Source organism: Felis catus, chromosome B2 (assembly GCF_018350175.1).
Source record: "Felis catus isolate Fca126 chromosome B2, F.catus_Fca126_mat1.0, whole genome shotgun sequence".
NCBI classification, from domain to species: Eukaryota; Metazoa; Chordata; class Mammalia; order Carnivora; family Felidae; genus Felis; species Felis catus.
The window spans coordinates 31371228-31389846 of NC_058372.1; the positions used below are offsets into that span (position 1 = coordinate 31371228).

The 18619-nt window shown below is 38.3% G+C and overlaps 1 protein-coding gene across 1 annotated transcript; it reads right to left on the reverse strand.

The window, feature by feature from the left end:
* Positions 1-6259: 6259 nt before the first annotated feature.
* On the reverse strand, positions 6260-13619 carry LOC101081137 (butyrophilin-like protein 1). Its single transcript, XM_045057364.1, has 9 exons — positions 13329-13619; positions 12014-12364; positions 11130-11411; positions 10790-10990; positions 10172-10192; positions 10055-10081; positions 9845-9871; positions 8020-8046; positions 6260-7322 (listed from the first exon to the last, which is right to left on the reverse strand). The coding sequence occupies exons 1-9, from the start codon at positions 13405-13407 to the stop codon at positions 6808-6810; spliced, it is 1530 nt and encodes a 509-aa protein (XP_044913299.1). The 5' UTR covers positions 13408-13619; the 3' UTR covers positions 6260-6807.
* Positions 13620-18619: the final 5000 nt, after the last annotated feature.

Genomic DNA, 18619 nt, shown 5'->3' on the forward strand with positions numbered 1-18619 from the left:
ACAGCAGAGGAACTCCAGATTTTGCACACTCACCACTTTAAGAAGAGGTATGCAGGCTTTAAGATTTCAGTCAGTTAGAAAAATAGCAGTTACTACTACAGTATCTCATTAACATTAGCATCTGACTCAAATTAGATTACATGATTTAGAAGACATTATAAAACCACTAAAAATCTGTAATTGTTCTGAGATGGTTCCATCATTAACCCTAGAATCACTATCAGAAGGAATAACAATATGATGTAGAACAGCAGCTAGTCAACATGAGTACAAATATGCTCTTTCAGAAAAACAATCTGATCACCTGGGAAAATCACAGTCTCCTGAAGGGGACTTCCTACTCACGAAGCAGTCAGTCTTCATTACTTCCTCTTTTCATCCCTCGAAACCAGTACTCTGCTTCTTGTCTGAGCCATTCCATATATTTCATATAAATTGCACTGTACCATTTGTGACCTCTTGTGTCTGGCTTTTTTTACTTAGCACACTGTTTTTGCTGGATATATAATTCATTCCACTCCACTGAAAGATTCCAATTCACTCTCTCTCTCTTTTTTTTTTTTAATTTTTTAAATGTTTTTATTTTTGAGACAGAGCATGAGCATGAGCAGGGGAGGGGCAGAGAGAGAGAGGGAGACATAGAATCTGAAGCAGGCTCCAGGCTCTGAACTGTCAGCACAGAGCCCAATGCGGGGCTCGAACTCACGGACTGTGAGAACATGACCTAAGCTGAAGTTGGATGCTTAACTGACTGAGCCACCCACGCGCCCCGTAATTCACTCTCTTCTTGCTTACATGGTTTCCGACAAGAAATTAGCTGTAATTCTTACCCTTGTTCCCCTATGGACAATATGTTTTTCTCCTGTAGCTTCCTTTGAAATTTTCTATTTGTCTTTGGTTTTATACAGTTTGACTATAATGTGCTTAAATGTGATGTTTTTAGTGTTTATCCTTTTTTTGGGTGTTTTTTGAGCTGTCTGTATCTGTGTCTCTGTGTCTGTCAAAATGTTTGGTGAGCTGTCAGCCATTATTACTTCAAATATTTCTTCTGCTTTCTCTTTTCTCCTTCTGGTATTCCAACTGCACAGATGTCACATATTGTGCCACAATTATTGGATATTCTGTTCTCTTTTAGTCGTTCTTTTTTCTTTTTTCTTGGATTTTATTTGGGAAATTTCTATTCACCTCTCTTCAGGTTCACTGACTTTTTCCTTGGCCATTTTGAGTTTACTGACAAAAAAAAAATGCCATCAAATTCATTCCTCATATCTGTTACTGTACCTTTTACTTCTAGCATTTCCATTGGGTTTATTTTTACAATTTCTGTACCCCTGCTTATATTACATGTTTCTTTTTTTCCCCACTGGAACCCTTACCATTTTATTTATAATTATTTTAAGTTTCCTGTCTGATAATTACAACTTCTTTGTCATATTTGAGTCTCATTCTGATGCTGAATTTGCCTCTTCAGACTTTTGTTTGTTTGTTTTTTGTTGTGTATTTGTGTGTGTTATTTTGTTTTGTTTTTGCCTTTTGGCATGCCTTGCAATTTTTTGCTGAAAGTCATAAATGTTGGATGAGGTAATAGGAACTAAAGCAATTAGGCCTTTAGTGAGAAGATTTATGTTAATCTGTATTTAATGTTTTCTGTAGCATAGACACTAATGGCTTTAACTTCTTCTGCTGTCCTCTGTTGTCCTAGGCCTTGGGGTTTCACCATGTACTGTTTTCTAGATTCCAAGTCTAATTTCCTTTCCTTCCTTTCCTTTCTTATTTCTTATTTGTCCCAAAGTTTATAGAAGTATGTTATTTAGTTTCCAAATATGTGGGGATTTTTGCAGGTATCTTCCCAGGTTGCTTTCTAATTTAATTTTACTGTGAACAGAGAAGATACTTCCTACAATGTGAATCTTTTTAAATATGTTGAGATATAATTTGTGGCTCAGAAAATGATCTCTCTTTGTAAATATTCTGCATGAATATGAATAGAATGTGCTTTCTCTTGCTGTGTGGTATGTTGTATAAATGTCAATTAGGTCATGTTAGTTGGTGGTTTCATTCAAGTCTTCTATGTCCTTATAATCTACTTATTCCATCAATTATTGAGAAAAAGGTATTAAAATCTTTGACTATATTTATGGATTTGTCTGTTTCTCCTAATTTTATCAGATTTTTATTTATAAAATTTAAATGACTGTTAGATAATATTCATCATGTATTGTTTATGTTTACTGCAAATGATTATTGTTATCTAAACATTTAGTATTGTAATGTTCTCTTGATGAATTGATCCCTTTATTGTTATAGAATGACCTTCTTTATTCTGGATAATATTCTTTCTTTGTTCTGTAATCCACTTTAATGTTAATAGAGCCATTCTAGCTATCTTTTCATTAATATTTGTATAATATGTCTTTTCCCATCCTTTTAATTTTAACCTATTTGTGTTTTTATATTTATTTTTCTTGTGGTCAGCGTATATTTGGGTATTTATTTTCTTTTTTAAAAATTTTTTTTTTAATGTTTATTCATTTTTGAGAGACAGAGAGAGACAGAGCATTAGCGGGGGAGGGGCAGAGAGAGAGGGAGACACAGAATCTGAAGCAGGCTCCAGGCTCTGAGCTGTCATCACAGAGCCTGACACAGGGCTCGAATTCATGAACTGTAAGATCATGACCCAAGCCGTAGTCGGATGCCCAACCAACTGATTCACTGAGGTGCCCCAGGGATTTACTTTCTTAACCAACCCAACAATCTGCCTTTGTATTTAATGTCATTATTGATATGGTTCAAGTCTATCATTTGTTTATCTTCTATTTGTTCTATCTATACTACATTAACTTTTTCCTCTTTCTGTTTGAGTTAGCTGATTATTTAAAAAAATTAATATAATTTATTGCCAAATTGGCTAACATACAGTGTGTATAGTGTGCTCTTGGTTTTGGGGGTAGATTCTCGTGATTCATCGCTTACATACAACACTCAGTGCTCATCCCAACAAGTGCCCTTCTCAATGCCCATCACCCATTTTCCCCTCTCCCCTACCCCTCATCAATCCTCAGTTTGTTTTCTGTATTTAACAGTCTCTTATGGTTTGCTTCCTTCCCTCTGTTTGTAACTATTTTTCCCCTTTCCTTCCCCCATGGTCTTTTGTTAAGTTTCTCAAGTTCTGCATACGAATGGAAACATGATATTTGTATTTCTCTGACTGACTTGTTTCACTTAGCATAATACCCTCCAGTTCCATCCACGTTGCTGCAAATGGCAGGATTTCATTCTTTCTTTTTGCCAAGTAGTATTCCATTATATATATAAACCACATCTTTAATTTTATTTTGAGAGAGAGAGAGTGTGAGCGCGTGAGCAGGGGATGGGCAGAGAGAGATGGAGAGAGACAGAATCCCAAGCAGGTCCCTTGCTGTCAGCATGGAGCGTGATATGGGGCCCAAACTCACAGACTGTGAGATCATGACCTGAGCCAAAACTAAGAGTCCTATGTTTAACCAACTGAGCCACCCAGGTGCCCCAAGCTGATTATTTTTTAATGATTCATTTTATTTCCATTTCTGGCTTAATAACTGTCTTTTGTTGTTATTTTAGTGAATGTTCACAGTTTATAGCATTCACTTTTAACTTACAGTGTTCTAACCTCAAATGCTGTTAATACTACTTCATGTCTAGTAGGAGACTTACAGCAGTATTTTTTCATGTCCTGCCTCCTGGTTTTTGTGCTCTTGTTGTCATACATTAAATTTTTTCTTCTGTTATAAATCCCATTCTTCATTGTTATTATTTTTGTTTAAAGTGTCTCTTATCTTTTAAAACTTTTAAACAAGAAAAAGAAATCATTTTATAATTCCTTATACAGATACCATTTCTGGTGCTCTTAATTCCTTTGTGTAGATACAAATTTCCATTGGCTACCATTTTCCTTCTGTTTAAAGGGACTGCTTTTACCATTCTTGTAGTGTGGGTCTGCTGGTGATGATTGCTTTTTTTTGCTTGTCTATGAATGAAAACATCTTTATTTCACATTTGCTTTTGAAAATTTTTCACTGGGTATTAAATGCTATTCTGATGATATATATTTTTTCCATGTTTCTCACTTACACTGTTTACAATGAGAAATATGTTGTCATCTTTATCTTTGCTTTTCTGAACATAATTTAGTTTTTTTACTTTGGCATCTTTAAATCTCTGATTTTAAGCAATTTGATTTGCATATGCTATGTATTCTCTGTATTTTTGTTCTTTGAGTTCATTGAACTTTGCTATGGAATGAATGTTTATGTTCTCCCAAAATACATAGGTTGAAGCCTAATCCCCAAAGTGATGATGGTGTTTAGTATTTCCACCTTTGGAAAGCAATTAAAACATGAAAGTGGAGCCTTTATGAATGGCATTAGTGTCCTTAAAAAGGAGACCCCACAAAGCTCCATAATCCCTTCAACCATGTGAAGACACAGTGAGGAGACAACTGTCTACAAACCAGGCAACTAGCTCTCAGACACCAAATCTAAAGGCACCTTGATCTTGGAATTCTCAGCCTCCAGAATCATGAAAAATGAATTTCTGTAGTTTGTATGTCACTGAGTCTGTGGTATTTTTGTTATAGCAGCCCAAACAGACTAGGACAGCTTTTTAGATCTGGAGTTTATAATGATCAAATTTAGAATATATATTTGGCTCTTATTTTCTCAAATCCTTTTTCTGTCCTCCCTTCTCTTCTTTTCAAAAACTTCAATTGCCTTCGTATTGGGTCCTTTAAAGTTTTCCCACAACTCACTGATACTATTTAAAAAATACTTTAAAAAATGTGCGGTTTATTTTGGATCGTTTCCATTTTTATTTAGTCAAGCTTACTAATCATTTATTTCTGTAACTGTTAATCTGCTGCCAGTCATAGCCAATGTAATTTTCATCTCATTCATGGTCTTTTCCAACTAAAGAATTTGAATTTGGGTCTTTCTTTTAAATGCATATTTCTAGTGAACTTTTTGAATATCTAGAATACAGTGAACTTTTTAAATATCTGGAATATAGTTACAACATCTGTTTTAATCTCCTTGTCTATTTTTTTTTAACGTTTATTTATTTTTAAGACAGAGAGAGATAGAGTATGAACGGGGTGGGTCAGAGAGAGAGGGAGACACAGAATCTGAAACAGGCTCCTGGCTCTGAGCTGTCAGCACAGAGCCCGACACGGGGCTTGAACCCACGAACTGCAAGATCGTGACCTGAGCTGAAGTCGGCCACTTAGCCGACTGAGCCACCCAGGCGCCCCTCTCCTTGTCTGTTAAATCTCTAACACTTTCATCAGTTCCATGTCACTTTTAATTTATTGATTTTCTGTTCATTATGAGTTGGATTTCCTGCTTCTTTCCAAGCCTCATAATTTTTGATTGGCTGTGAATTTTAACTTGAACTCTGCTCTGGAATAAAGTTAGATACTTGTAAATAATTTGATCCTCTTGAGCTTTGCTTTTAAGGTTTGTTCATCAGTATTGGATCAGTTTAGGTCTAATTATTCCCTGCTACTGGGACAAGACTTTTCTGGGTACTCTACTCCATATCCACAGAATTTACCAGGTTTTTCAGTATAGTTCACAGGAGCACATTCTCTTCTTACCCTATTTAAACACTAATTATTGTTTCCTCTAGTCATTTCATTTTAATATGACAGTTTTGATTGGAAGGAGAAGAAGGCCTTTTCCTTACCTCTGCTGGTGTCTATACTTAGAATTCCCCAAAATATATAGTTATTTCCTTTATTAATATCTTGGGCAAAGCAGTAATAAAATGTCTCTCTCTTTCTTTAATAAGATAAATACTTCAATATGCTCTCACTGCATTAGTTTTCCCAGACTGCTATCATGTTGACATCATCACATTTGTTAGAATTGGATTGTTATTGATATTTATTTTTTCTTTCCTCAAATTATCCTTGCATTTAAGATATAGCTTAGCTTGCATCAAATTACAATTTAACTTTTCTCCTTCAGCATTTGAAAATAGCACTATTTTGTCACTTTTATTCAGTGTTGCAATGGGAAATGTGAAGAGGTTTATCTAACTTTTACTCCTTTGAATACTGCTTTAGAAGTGTTACTTAAAGTATGGTTCACACACCAGTGAACTATATTAACTGTTTCTTACCACTTCTTTACAAGATAAATATAGAAATAGAGTATTTCTAACATTTAGAGTAAATTGACAGAGAAATTTTAAGAATGTTGAATCTAACAATAATTACAACTTGTAATTGTATGCATTTGTTTTTTATTGACTTCATTTTTACAATAATTTGTTTTAGAAAATTATCAGTCTGTGATATATTAAATATAAAGCAATAAACAGCACTTATAACAATAACAACTACAACAAAAAGATTCTTCTCTGCAATTCAGAAACACTGCTGGATATATTCAGAAACTCTGGTCACAGGGACTCATGGACTTTCAGGCCAAGAGGCCTCATAATCAGTGAGCCTGAGGTCACCCATCAGAACTGTAATCTGGGTGGCTCAGTTGATTAAGCATCTAACTTTGGCTCAAGGTCATGGTCTTCTGGCACTCACATGCTTCGTGAGGTCAAGCCCTGCATCGGGCTCTGCATTGACAGTGTGGAGCCTGTTTGAAATTCTCTCTCTCTCTCCCTCCCTCTATCCCCCTCCCCCACTCTCTCTCTCTCTCTCTCAAAATACATAAACAAACTTAAAAAAAAACACCCTAGCAATCTAGAGTTTACAGAGAATGGGCTATTATCCTCACAGTATGGGTTCTTCCTTTAAGTCACTTAATATTACACCTATAAGGAGAGCTTCATGGATTTAAGGTTGAAGTAAGGATAGAGTGACCCAGAGAAACTTGCCTGGGTGAAGGAGAAGATGTGGGTACCCTCAATCATGTCATAGAAAGAAATGTCATTATCCTCATAATCCAAAAAAATCACAATCTTTTGTGGACACTTTTTTATCAAGAGACACTCTTGCAGAGAAATGTTTTGGAGGCAATAGGTGAGAGCCCTGTATTCACATCCTTTCTTCTCTAAGACTCTGAATTTCTTGTTTTGTAGATCTTTGGATAACTCCCTGCTGTCTGTGGGATTCTCATAAATGCCTAGAGTCCACTCATCAGCGTCCTTAACATCCACTTCCCAGTAATGTTTTCCTGAGGTGAAGTCTTCCTGATTCAGTGTGATAAGGTTGCAGTCTCCTTGCTTATCCCTGAGAGATAGATCGTGTGTTTCCTCTTTGAAGTTCTCTTTTCTCTCTGGGTCAGAATTATTCTGATGAAAGATTTCCTGATTTACAGTCACAGTGGCTGAGGGTAAAGAAAAGGGAAGGGAAGGGCCAACATTATATATTTCAGAAAGTTGTTGTGCAAGCGAAACCTTGGAAAAACAGGATCAAGTAGTGAAAGAACACCTATCCCCTGAATGTGTGTGTACTGGGGGAGGTAGAGCTGTGGAGTGCTCTCACCTTGGGTGCAATTTACTTATCTCTTCTTATATTACCTATGTAATTATCAATGTCTTGGCAGAGTGCCAGAATGAGCTGAGACTTGTAGTGTTTACTTGAGAATAGTGTTTTTCCATGTTCTTTACAAATTAGAACCATGTTCTTCAATTAGTAACAGACTCCATGTCAGCTGACCTCTTTAAAAAGAAGAGTTGAGTTACTCTCACCATTTTGAGCACTTGTTACTCAGTTGGGGATCTCCTCAACAGGGGCTACAATTTCTGTTCAGAACCAAGTGGAACCCCCACCACACGCACATACACACACAGAGATGAGAAAGCGTGGCCATTATACAAAAGCAGAAATGCAACCAGAGTAGCTAATCCCAGCAGCAATTTTCAGTTCAGGCCAACAGTTAATGATCTTCACGTTCTTGCTTCTCTTTACCAGAATAATCGTACTTTTGTCTTTTCAACTAGGAGGTAATGTTAGGAGGGAAAAACAGGGTACCCTCAGGTAGGTTGGAAAGGAGTCAGAAAAATAAACAAAGAGCCACTCACCAGGCTGGAACCGTTCCTTCCTCCAGTCTGTAAAAGAGCAATACAAATTGAGACTGTGATGGAAGCATACCCACAGAATGAAGATGAGGTACACACTTCCTCTCCTGGATCACTGCTGTCTCTTCTCAGCTCTCTTTCCGTCCTCCGCTGAGCCCCTTGAACAATGGCAGTGTCCAGAAACTACAAGACAAAGGATGTACTTCCTGCCTGCTGTCTCAGATTAGAAACAATCCCCTCAATTGAGCTGATGCTGCAGAAATAAGTCTGGAGAACACTTGGAGCAGGGTCTAGTGCCCTAGGCACCTAAGACTTTTGTGGCACTCCTCACTGAGGATGAAAATTATGAAATGTCATTGTATATTTTGTTTTGTTTTGTTTTGTTTCGTTTTGTTTTGTTTTGTTTGTTTTAGGGTTTTCCCAGCCTATGACCACTTCAGAGTAGAGTTAAATTTATGACCAAGGTTTTTAAACTAAGCTCTTTTATTTGGATACTTGTAATCAGATTTTTAATATTTTTCTCCAGAGACAGATTTCTCATGGGGGATAGAACTACATCTGCTTCTGCCTGGGGCCACTTCTCTTATGATAAGATTTATGATTTTATTTAAAGATTGGATATTTTCTTAGTGTCTTGGGGCAATAGGCAGATAAGAACTTATCCATAATTCTTGATGGTCTCTCACTGACCTGCCCTCTTCTAAGAAGGGTAGTACTCTATATACAGAATCAATGAATATGTGAGTCAAGAAGGACATCTGTGATCATGTATTCCAATCTCTTCATCTTAGAAATAAGGAAGCTGAGGTAAAGAAAGCAAAAATGACTGAATTCCTCAGCTGTAATTAACTGATAGATTTGGAGCTAAAACCCACATATCCTCATCCCTACTATACTATACTTTGCTCTCTCTTGTAGAATCATGGAACATGTTAAAGCAGCTCTGGAAAGAAAGCTTTTAATAGAAACTGCTTACCTGACTTTAGCCTTTGAGAGGGGCTTCTTGATCCTCTCTTACCAAAGCATTTACCAGACTGTGTGCATTTGCCTGGTTCTTAGCTTACTCACCCCTCCCACCCCAAATTTAAGACCATTCAAGTTCTAAATGGTCAGAGATCATGGCTATGCACCAACATCTAACACAATATCTGGCATATAAAAATTGCACAACTGTATGTTTAACGAATGACCTAGTATGCTTTTGAGGTCTAACTCTGTGTTACATATGCACATACACTGTCTTAAACACATACAGTACATGGGCACAGGTATTAGAAGATATAAAATAGCCAATTCCCTCTACTACCAGATAAACATATTTTTACAAATAATATTAAAATATTTTGAGAGATTGTTTTCAAACTTAAACCTTGTTCTTGTGTACTGAACTTTACTTTCTTTATTTATAGGTAAAATAAATAAAATCATAACATCTTTTTCTCCAAATGTGAAATGTAACATTATCTTCTCTTTTGAGCTTTATTCACAGTATAGGAGTGCTGATATAATATAGGATATTCTTTATTCTTCTTAAATCTCATCAAAATCACTCTGAATTCTTTCTCTTCCTTCTCCATTGTGGATACGTTAACAATTTATGTCAAGTCCTACTCTATTCATGTGGAATTTACCAGTCAACAGTTATTTCTCTTTAGCTCTGAAAAATAATTGAATATTTGAGCTCCCAAATACAAAATACTATAGATTGGTACCAAATAAATCTTCACAACTTGCAAGTGGATGTGTGCTTGTGTGTGTTTATGTCTCCGCTTATTATACTCAGAATATCAGAGGCTCATGGAAAGAGCTAAGTCAGAGAGTTACTTACCAGGATACAGCAGGGCCTTCTTCCAAACTAAAACAGAACAAATCCAGTTAAGGCAAGCCAAGACATCCAGAGCCTCACATTCTTCTCCTTCCCCCTTAATTTTTTCCACCAATCACTATTAAATCTTTCAGCCTTTCCCTCTGAGGAGAGGGAGCTGAGAAAGTGTTGGACATCAAAACATTGAGTGGTGTGGGAAACTCAGTTGCTTACCTAAATGGTATAGTGCCTTTCGCTGTTCTGAAAGAAATGACATTCAGTGAGAGACCCAGAACAGATGTCGACAGGGGAGCAAATTCTATACAGGGCATGAGAAGAAGCAAGACTCACCAAGTTCTTTCTTGAGGTTCTCTGAAAGAAGAGATAAAAAATCCATCAAACTGGGTTTTAGCTGCTCTTGAGTTCATGGAGTAGCTGAATCAATTCCATGTGGCCTTCCTTTAAGGGTCCATAGTTAAGTAGGTGAGAAGGATTAGCAATATAATCTTGACAAGTGCTAGGAAATGGCAATCTAAAAATAACAAGTGCTAAGAAAAGTTACATGGGAAATGTCATGGGGTCACTGAGGAAGGAGGGCCTATGCTTCATGAGAAGGTAGGAATTTTTAGGTTCTTCAAAAGCTTATTCTCGAAGGAAGAATAGGAGGAGAAGATGGGGGAAGACATTTCCACAAGGAGAAACAGCAGCATAGGTTGGGTACAGATGCATGAAGGGCATGGTGTGGTTTCAGGAGCCCCACCTTAGAGGCCTGATGATCACTGCCCACAAATCTCCAAGCTTCCCACATGGTTTTCTCCTTTCCATAGGATTCCCAGCTTTATGGAATTCTTGGTACCCTCTATTTTCCCTGGGGTCCCTTGGCAACCTTTTATTTTCCCATGTACATTATACATCCTATACCCCCAGCTGTTCCATGAACATCTGATTTGTCCTGCTGTTCCAATTTACCTTTCGCCTTAAGTGCCAATTCCTTTTCATTCTCCATCTGATCTCTTTCCTGAGATTCTTTCTTCCTTTTCTTTACTTCTCTTTCTTTGGCTTGGTGTTCTCTCCAGCCAATGTAGCTCATCCCAGTGAGGAGGAGCACCAGCATAGGGACTGTCCCAACCAGGGCTGCCTTCCATGGAGACATCCTGGGGAAGAAGGGCTCTGACACAGGCATGTGAAGACACAGTGAGACTAGCCTAGAGGCTATCCTGCCCTCTCTCCAGGGCTCCCTCAACTCTGTTTCCCCCCTCCCTCCCCTCCCCACACCCCAGCTCTGCCTTGGGGTTTGTGCCTCACTCACCTGGGAGGAAGATGGCTGACACTTTCTCCTGACCAGAGAGGGGATTCTGGATGGAACAGGTCACATTGCCCAGAGAGCTGTCTGTGACCACAAGAGATGCTTCCACATGGAAGAGCCCATCTTCATCTTGGGTGTGAGACTCAGTGAGAGACTGTAACTTCACACCCATCATGTCACTCCACTGTACCCTGGGTTTTGGGAACCAGCCTTCTGCAGAGCACAGTACTCGTATCCCACCATCCTCAGGCCCCATCATGTGAACATGAGGCACAGAGCCCAACCCTGAGGAGAGAAGGCATGTTCCTAAGGCCTGTGGTCCTTGGGGTTTAGAAGCCCCTAAGGCTGAAAGCCAAAGTGCCCTCACTAGACTGATGAGCAAACTGAAGCTCAGAGGTCAAGAAACCTCTCGTAGTGAGTGTTAGGCCAAACTGTGATTCCTTTTTGAAATCAACTTGATGCCTTTGCACTATATTTGGACTAAGAAAGCTTTGGGGTCATTTCACGGATAGGAAAAAACAGGTACAATTAAAACTATAGAAGGAGTTTAATTCTATAAATTGTCTTTTCCTACTGAATGTATAAAATTCTACTAATGTCTGAGGGTGTCAGTACCAATCTGAATTAATATTAGTTTATTTTCTGAAGTCTTTTAGGATACCAAAACAACCCTAAAAATATTGCCCTTTTTGGTGTTTAAAAGTGAATAGAGTATGTAGTCATATCCTCACTGTATAGTTTAGGAAACTGATATCCTGCAAGGTAAATTAGCATATCAATAGCGATATATGGAAGATCATAAGAAATGCCACATTAGGAATCCAAATGTCCTCATTTTTCTCTTTGCTTTACATCATGAAGCACACTTCTGTGCCAAGTTGACATACCTATAACATGCAGCTCCACAACGGCTTCTTGGGAACTGTGACCATCCTTAAAATGACACCGGTACTGACCATGATCAGAAGCACGGACATGTTGGATCAGCAGGGCCACACCCCCTTTGCTGATGGAGTCCTTCACCAACTCTGTCCTGCCACGGTACTCCAGCATTTGCTCCCCACTTTGTTCCTGTCCATTCTGGTACACAAGCACAGCAGGGGAGAGTTGGGCTCGGTACCACCGGATGTCCATGTGGGTTGCACTCTGCTCAGGGGACAGCTGGCAAGGCAGAGTGGCATCTGTCCCTAGCAGAACCACGGTTGGCTCAACCGGTCCATTTACAGAAAACCCGGACACTGCATGAAAATCAGACAGATTGGGGGAATGAGGGAGGAGGAGACAAAAGCCCCAACTGCATTTTTCTTTTTTTTAAGATTTGTTTTTTTGAGAGAGAGCACGTGTGCCCATGCACACATGTGCACACACAAGAGGAAGGGCAAAGAGAGAGGGAGAGAAAGAATTCCAAGCAGGCTTCACATTCAGCATGGAGCCTGACTTGGGGCTCCATTTCCACACTGTGAGATCATGACCTGAGAAGAAATCAAGAGTCAGTTGCTTAACCCATTGAGCCACCCAGGTTCCCCCATTTAATACATATATATGTACACACAAGGAAGAGCTTTTCTTTATGATAAATTCTTGTAGAATTGCTGAATCAACATGTATATAAATGAAACATTTTAATACTCCCTGCCTAACTGACATCAAATTAAAGAGATGTTAACAAAAAAAAATATCATTATTGTAAACTCATGCCTGGTTTGTCTATAAACCTCGAGTCTGAAAACTTCCTGAGGGACCTTCGTATTTATGGAAGGACTCAAGTCCCAGAAAAAAAATTTTTTTGTCAAGCATCATAACCAGATAGAGCCCAGAGCTCCTGAGTCCAAATTCTTTATGCTCAGACTTGGGTTTTCTTGGCAGTGTGAACATTATAAAGTATGTTTTTAACTGATAATTACATCAAAATTAAGCAGGCTAAAATCACCCATACTCAATAAAGATTTAGATAAATATAGCTATGAGTTTTTTAAGGTCTACCCAAAGTAATAAGGGGTGTTGATACAAAGATCACTCCCATTCTTGGCCAGAACTTTCCAGCATTCTGTTAGTGTGAACACAGTCACGGTTTTCCCCCAATATTGACTGCCCTTGAGAAGAGATACACTGGCGACTGATGAATGACCAAGTATTTTCATCATCTGAGAAGAGCCATTGAAAACAAGCCAATACATAAAAAGCCTGAGGGAGAATACTGACCTGTTGAGTACCATGTAGACACCTGGAGAAGGAGGACAGGAAGGAGGAAGCCAGCATAATAGCCAGGAGAGCCCACCATCTTCTTCAGAACAGAAAGTAAAAGCACAAAATATTCACTCTGACAAGGAAGAAGCACTCTGTAGGAGAAGCTGGTGAGTAAGTTAGCAGGAAGAAGGCTTTTAGGAAAAAAAAAATCCCCTGTTCAAAGATTTACTTTCATACACAGTTTTTTGGCTGTTATTCCTGACAGACCACTACCAATTCCAACCCCTCCCCAATGGGCTTTCCTCCCCTCTCTTCTTTCTGAAAACCAACTGTTTCTCCAGCAGAGAAACTATAAACCATTGTCTTGTGCCCTGGGGGTTCTCTTGTTTATCTATGGACTCATCCTCTCACCAAAGCTCTCTTGAAATTGAAAACCTTGAGTTCATTTTGAGAAATGAAAGCAGACACAAAATTAGTCCACTCCTTTTAGCTGATCTAACTTCCTTCTTCTTGCATTTATTCACTGATTCATTCATACATTTATTTATTTGTTTGACCACAAATACACTTGTGGCTTAACTCTAGAAAGAGAAAGGAGTTTTCTCTCCATGTGACCTGGAGCTCAAGCCCTTTTGTTTTTGGGATCCATATTTCCCACAAACTCACCTCCACATCACCACACATTTCTTTCTCACATCCAGATTGAGCCAGGGGCTTCCTGGAAACTCCTGATCTCCTCAGTGCAACTACAAGGCCCAGCTCCAGAGACAATTGGTACCTGGTTGTTCTTGTGGTCAGCATCCAAAGGCTGTAGGTGCTGGGAGCAGCAGGTTTCTAACCCATCCCTGGATTGGAAAATGTACTTAGGAAGGGGGGCAAATGGAGCTGCCAAGAGGCGTTGACAGGTGAATGCCTCTCCTAGAAGGAGTCGAATGAGGAAGTCACAGCCTGCCTGCAGCTCTTCCTGTTACTTTGAAAAGTAGAGGTAATAAAATTAATCCTAGGGGACTTTGGACTGGGGTAAGATATAAAATGATAGGAAGTCTAAGGTGTGCTTTGGTCAAAAATGCTCACGTCTTCCTACCTGCAAAGGGCTGAAATCACATTATTCAGGGAGGGAGAATCCCTTTCCTGTGTGATATTCAGGGATGTTGGTCATCCCAATGTTTAACTCACAAAGTTAACTGATTAAGAGAACAAGAACCACAGATACAGGCTTCCTCCTATCACACCTCAAATGACACTGGAAGCCACATGCTGCGCTGTGCAGGGGAAAACAAGAGGTCGGAAATGGAGGGCTCTGTACTCTGAGGAACTTAGGGCTGTACATCCAAAAACTTTAGGGCTCCCTAAAGTAACATGGAAATAATAACACAATTGTACAGTCCCAGACATAGGATGTGCTCAAAAGGTGTTTCTTTCCATTTCACATTCTTTCCAAGTCCAAGTCATGTTTTTTCATATCACACAAAGTTGACAGATAATTAGGGACACAAATAGCAATTGCGTAAATATTAGTATGTAAGCCACTACCAGTCTGGTGAAAGGGATACCAAGATTCTCAATAAATATTCTCTAGAGACAGTGAGGTACATTTGACTCTTTAAAAATAAAATTTATGGAGATATAATTTGCATGCAATGCAATGTATGGATTTGAAATGTACATGCCAATGAAGTCTTACAAATGCTTACACTCATAGAACTACCACTTCCCTCAAAATATGGAACATGTTTGTCTCCTGAAAATTTCCCTCATCTTTACTGTCAGCCAATTCATTCCAGGAAAAACAAACAGTATTTTGATATGAATCATCATAGCTTAATATTGCCTTTCTTAAAACTTCAAAAACAATAAAAAAAATCATACAGCATATCTGCTTTAGCATTTGGCTTCTTTGTATAAACAAAATGTTTTTTTTTTGGAGATTCAACCATGTTGTATCAGCACATTTAAAAATTTTTTTTATTGTTGCATAATATGGCATTGTTTGATTATAGTACAATATGTTCTTTTTTAAAAATTTTTTAAAAAAATGTTTATTTTTGAGAGTGAGAGACAAGAGTGTGAGCAGGGGAGGGTCAGAGAGAGATGGAGACATAGAGTCTGAAGCAAGCTCCAGGCTCTGAGCTGTCAGCACAAAGCCTGATGCTGGGCTTGAACTCATGAGATCATGATCTGAGCCGAAGTCAGATGCTCAACTGACTGAGCCACCAGGTGCCCCTACAATATATTTTTCTACAGTTCTTTTCAGGGTTGCTTTCCCACCTCTCTCCCTACTCGTCCACTCAAGCCCTCTCCCATCATGTAGGGCAGCCCTCCCCACTGAGCACTGAGCTCTGACATCCACCTAATACGTTAAGTCTGAAGTATTTGGGAATGAGAAGGGAACACTGAAAGAAAAAAAGTGAGGGTTAAAGATACTACTTACCTCTTGTTTACTTTGTGATTTCTGAATATGCTTGTGTGTGTATTCTGTTCCCAAATGTAAATAGATCAATATACATTTCCAACAAAGCTAGAAAATAAATGTGAAAAATTCATATATATATATATATTAAGACATTTTTCCCAATAATAGAGAATTGTTTGAGGAAAGTCAATCTGTGGAGAATATTTTAAGGGAATTACATCATGTCTATAGCAGTGTTCATGTTTTTAAGGGGAAAGGTGAGGAGGGAGGGTAAGTGAGCACTACAAGATATTATTCATTTCGAAAAGCAGTTTTAAGACAGTGTGAACAGTATGGTCTTATTTGCTTAAGAAATATGAAAGGATAGATATCGAAATCACAAAAAAGGGTATCCTGTGGTATTTATTTTTGAGTGATACAAATATGGGTGTTTCTTTATTTAAATGTTTATTCATTTTTGAGAGACAGAGGGAGACAGAGTGTGAACAGGGGAGGGGGAGAGAGAGAGAGAGGGAGACATAGAATTTGAAGCAGTTTCCAAGCTCTGAGCTTAAGTCCCATGCAGGGCTTAAACCCACAAACTGTGAGATCATGACCTGAGCCGAAGTTGGCCACTTAACTTACTGAGCCATCCAGGCGCCCCAAAAATGGGTGTTTTTTTTTAAATATGAAATTTATTGTCAAATTGGTTTCCATACAACACCCAGCGCTCATCTCAACAGGTGCCTTCCTCTATGCCCATCATTCATCCTCCCCACCCTCCCATCATGGATAAAGAAATTGTGGTTTATATACACAATGGGATACTACTTGGCAATGAGAAAGAATGAAATATGGCCTTTTGTAGCAACGTGGATGGAACTGGAGAGTGTTATGCTAAGTGAAATAAGTCATACAGAGAAAGACAGATACCATACATTTCACTCTTATGTGGATCCTGAGAAACTTAACAGAAGACCATGGGGGAGGGGAAGGAAAAAAAGAGTTAGGGAGAGAGCCAAACCATAAGAGACTCTCAAATATGGGTGTTTCTATCTGTTATTTTTGCTTATCTTGAATTTTCAAATTTCTCTCACATAAAAAAGTGAAGAATAATATGTATATAAAGATTTTTAAAAATACAAATGAGAAGTACAATAGGAAGGATTCATTTGTAGGAAACACAGGACTGAAGAAACAGTCAACATTCCTGGGAGTGAAAAACTGGCTTAAAGTAGAAACCAAGTGAAAGGCTCAGATATGGGAGTAGACACTGCTGAAGGTCAAAATATTGGGCGAGAGCACTTGGTGTAACATGGAATGTTGCATCACTAAACTGTACACCTGAAACTTACACTGTATGTTAACTAACAGGAATTTAAATTAAAACTTAAAAAAATATACTGGGCTAGAAAAACGGGTTACTGGATTCTTCCATAATCTGATAGTTTAAATCAAAGAGATAAAAATCTAAGAAACATAAGTTAAATTAAGTGCATTAGATTCAGAACTTCAACATTCATCTAATAGGTTTTCCAAACTGGGAAGCAGATTAGGGCCCAGAATCAGAAGAAAGAGTACTTCGTAAAGAGTTAGATTATTGGAGGGAAAAAAGATGTCACTTATGCATGAATTTTTAAAAAGTTTTAGAATCCCAAACAAATAAAAAAGAATCTCAAAGCTTCCAAAGTCCAAAAAAAATCCCTCATGTACAAGAGAGGAATCAGATTCCATCATACATCTGCCATGTTGAATGTTAAATTATTTGCTAGAAAACAATTCAAAGTAGTCTTTACATCCCTGAGTAGAAACTAGAATTATCTAAGTGACAAAATGAACATCTACATGTAAGGGCAAAAGACATTTCTGGACAAGTAAGGAATCAGAAGTTTCCCCCTCACAAAACTTCTCTTATGTAAAGAGTGAAGAGTTGGAGGTTTTGACCACAGGGGCTTGGAGCAGGGAGGTTTGGAGATACATCTCATGCTCTGTTTACTCCACTTGGGTTGGAGTAAGGTGGAAAGATAGGAGATTTGGTAGATGTTGTCTACTGAAGTTAGCTACCTAGGAATGGAGGAGCCACATGCTGACTTTGTGTTTTTGTTTTTCTGGTAGCCTCTCCCAAAAGAGCAGTTGCCTCCAAGAGAAACTGTGTGGCTTTTCTGTGGTAGTGACTTATTCCATAAATTTAAATTCAAGTATCATTCACATTCATGTTGAATCCCTGACTGTTTAGAAAATGTAAATCCAAATCCCTATTGAGATTACATACTTAAGCAAGTTTCAAAAAGAATACTTGAAATAAGCAGATATTTTGGTATTTGTTTATATAAGAACAGCTGGAAAAGATCTGGAACTCCCAGCACAGTGGAGGAAGGAGTTAGATAAGTGTCACACTGGGTCATTTCTACTAATCCATGTTAATTGCAGTGGATTTATATTAATCAAAAATTAAGAGAAATTGTTGGATCTCACAAAGTCATAAAGGTTTGATATAGCATAGTTTATATAACATAACTTCTATAACTTCATTTATATGTTTCTATAATAGTTCTGTTAATTTCTGACTAAATTATAACTAAAATTCCTTTTTTTTTAATTAAAAAAAAATTTTTTTAACGTTTATTTATTCTTGGGACAGAGAGAGACAGAGCATGAACGGGGGAGGGGCAGAGAGAGAGGGAGACCCAGAATCTGAAGCAGGCTCCAGGCTCTGAGCCATCAGCCCAGAGCCTGACGCGGGGCTCGAACTCACAGACCGCGAGATCATGACCTGGGCTGAAGTCGGACGCTTAACCGACTGCGCCACCCAGGCGCCCCTGATTTTGCATTTTTTAATTCAACTGTATGCTATTAGCACCATCCAAAAGTCTTTGCTGTTACTAAATGTATCTATTTGAAAGGACAATTTTGT